This window comes from Cebus imitator, unplaced genomic scaffold, assembly GCF_001604975.1.
Source record: "Cebus imitator isolate Cc_AM_T3 unplaced genomic scaffold, Cebus_imitator-1.0 Scaffold415, whole genome shotgun sequence".
Classification (NCBI taxonomy): Eukaryota; Metazoa; Chordata; class Mammalia; order Primates; family Cebidae; genus Cebus; species Cebus imitator.
This window is the reverse complement of record NW_016107730.1, coordinates 651,629-653,220: the sequence shown is the minus strand read 5'-3', so window position 1 is coordinate 653,220 and position 1,592 is coordinate 651,629. Positions and strand designations below refer to the sequence as shown.

Below are 1,592 nucleotides of genomic sequence, written 5' to 3'. Positions count from 1 at the left end.
CAGCCAGGAGACCCTGGTACAGACAGGGCCTCAGTTTTTCCATCTGTGAAATGGAAACGTGGACAGACTTGTCTGTAGCCTCCCACGTGAGGATCCTCGGACTGAGAGGATACTAGGAGGGCCAATACAGCGCATTAGCCCTCCTAGTGATTCCCACCTCCGTCCCTGGAATGAAGGAAACCCGGGTGTTCTGGCTTTGCTGATGCCTCTCGGGCGACCTGGCTGAAGCTAATCTCTCCTCTTTAGGTCAGGAGGGAATCTGTGAAATGGGCTTTGAAGCTCGCCTTGCCCTTCTCCGCCCGGTCCCGGCCGGTGTCCGATTGGGACTAAGGCTTCACCCATAGCCTTTGAGATCAGCCCCCACCCCATCACCAGGACGCATCCCACGCCACGAGAAATCTCGCGAATTCCCGCGCTGAAGCGAAGTCAAGACGTTTGACCTTCTTTGGTTTCCGTAGTTCCGAGTTGCGGTTTCCGAGTTAGTGCTTCCGGGTTGCAGCCAGGGCGTCCTCCGCGGTGGTGCAAGCGGAACCAAAGCCCGGAGGTTTCAGTGAGTAGGGGGCCGATGTGAGCTTGAGCGTCCCTCTTTAGACTCCCCAGTTCGATTCCATGAGTACCCTGGTGCAGCTTAGCAAGAGGGTCCAGGATTTTTGGATCCCCAGCCCTGTGACAAGGCTTCCAGTTCAGTTCTCCCCTCCCAGGATTTCGACTCAATTCAGCGAAGTCACCGCCCCGTCTGAGAAATGAGAACACCAAGGCTTAGAGCACAGCCCAGAGGCACCATCTGCCAGACCCCATCCCCTCCCCCGGCTCCTCTCGATCAGCATTGAAACCCTGTCCCTGCTCCAGGTCCCCTTCTCTAGGGTCCACGGCCCCTTGCAGACCTCTGCCTTAGCCGCAGGCCCCTCAATCACCGTCGCCTCGTCTCCCTGACTGTCCGCAGGCCTGGGCAGAATGGCCGCATTCCGGTCTGGTCTTCTGGTGCTGACGACGCCGCTGGCCTCCCTGGCCCCTCGCCTGGCCCCCATCCTGACCTCGGCGGCCGGGCTGGTGAATGACACACTCTATGTACACCTGCAGCCGGGCATGAGCCTGGAGGGCCCGGCTCAGCCCCAGTCCACCCCCGTGCAGGCCACGTTTGAGGTTCTCGATTTCATCACGCACCTCTATGCTGGCGCCGACGTCCACAGGCACCTGGACGTCAGAATCCTACTGACCAATATCCGGACCAAGAGCACCTTTCTCCCTCTCCTGCCCACCTCAGTCCAGAATCTCTCCCACCCGCCAGAAGTTGTGTTGACAGACTTCCAGACCCTGGATGGAAGCCAGTACAACCCGGTCAAGGAGCAGCTAGTGCGTTATGCCACCAGCTGTTACAGCTGTTGTCCGCGACTGGCATCGGTGCTGCTATACCCCGATTATGGGACAGGAGAAGTGCCCGTGGAGCCCCTTGATGTTCCCTTACCCTCCACGATCAGGCCAGCTTCCCCCGTGGCCAGGTCTCCAAAGCAGCCGGTGCGTGGCTACTACCGTGGCGCTGTGGGTGGCACGTTCGACCGCCTGCACAATGCCCACAAGGTGTTGCTCAGTGT

At 59.7% G+C, this 1,592-nt stretch overlaps 1 protein-coding gene across 1 annotated transcript in view; it reads left to right on the top strand.

The window, feature by feature from the left end:
* Window positions 1-413: 413 nt before the first annotated feature.
* COASY (Coenzyme A synthase) overlaps window positions 414-1,592 on the top strand; it is a 4,242-nt gene continuing 3,063 nt past the window's right edge. The window contains exons 1-2 of the mRNA XM_017509310.2: window positions 414-550; window positions 944-1,590. Coding sequence (XP_017364799.1) covers window positions 955-1,590 — 636 coding nt within the window. The 5' untranslated portion in view covers window positions 414-550; window positions 944-954. The remainder of the gene's footprint in view (window positions 551-943; window positions 1,591-1,592) is intronic.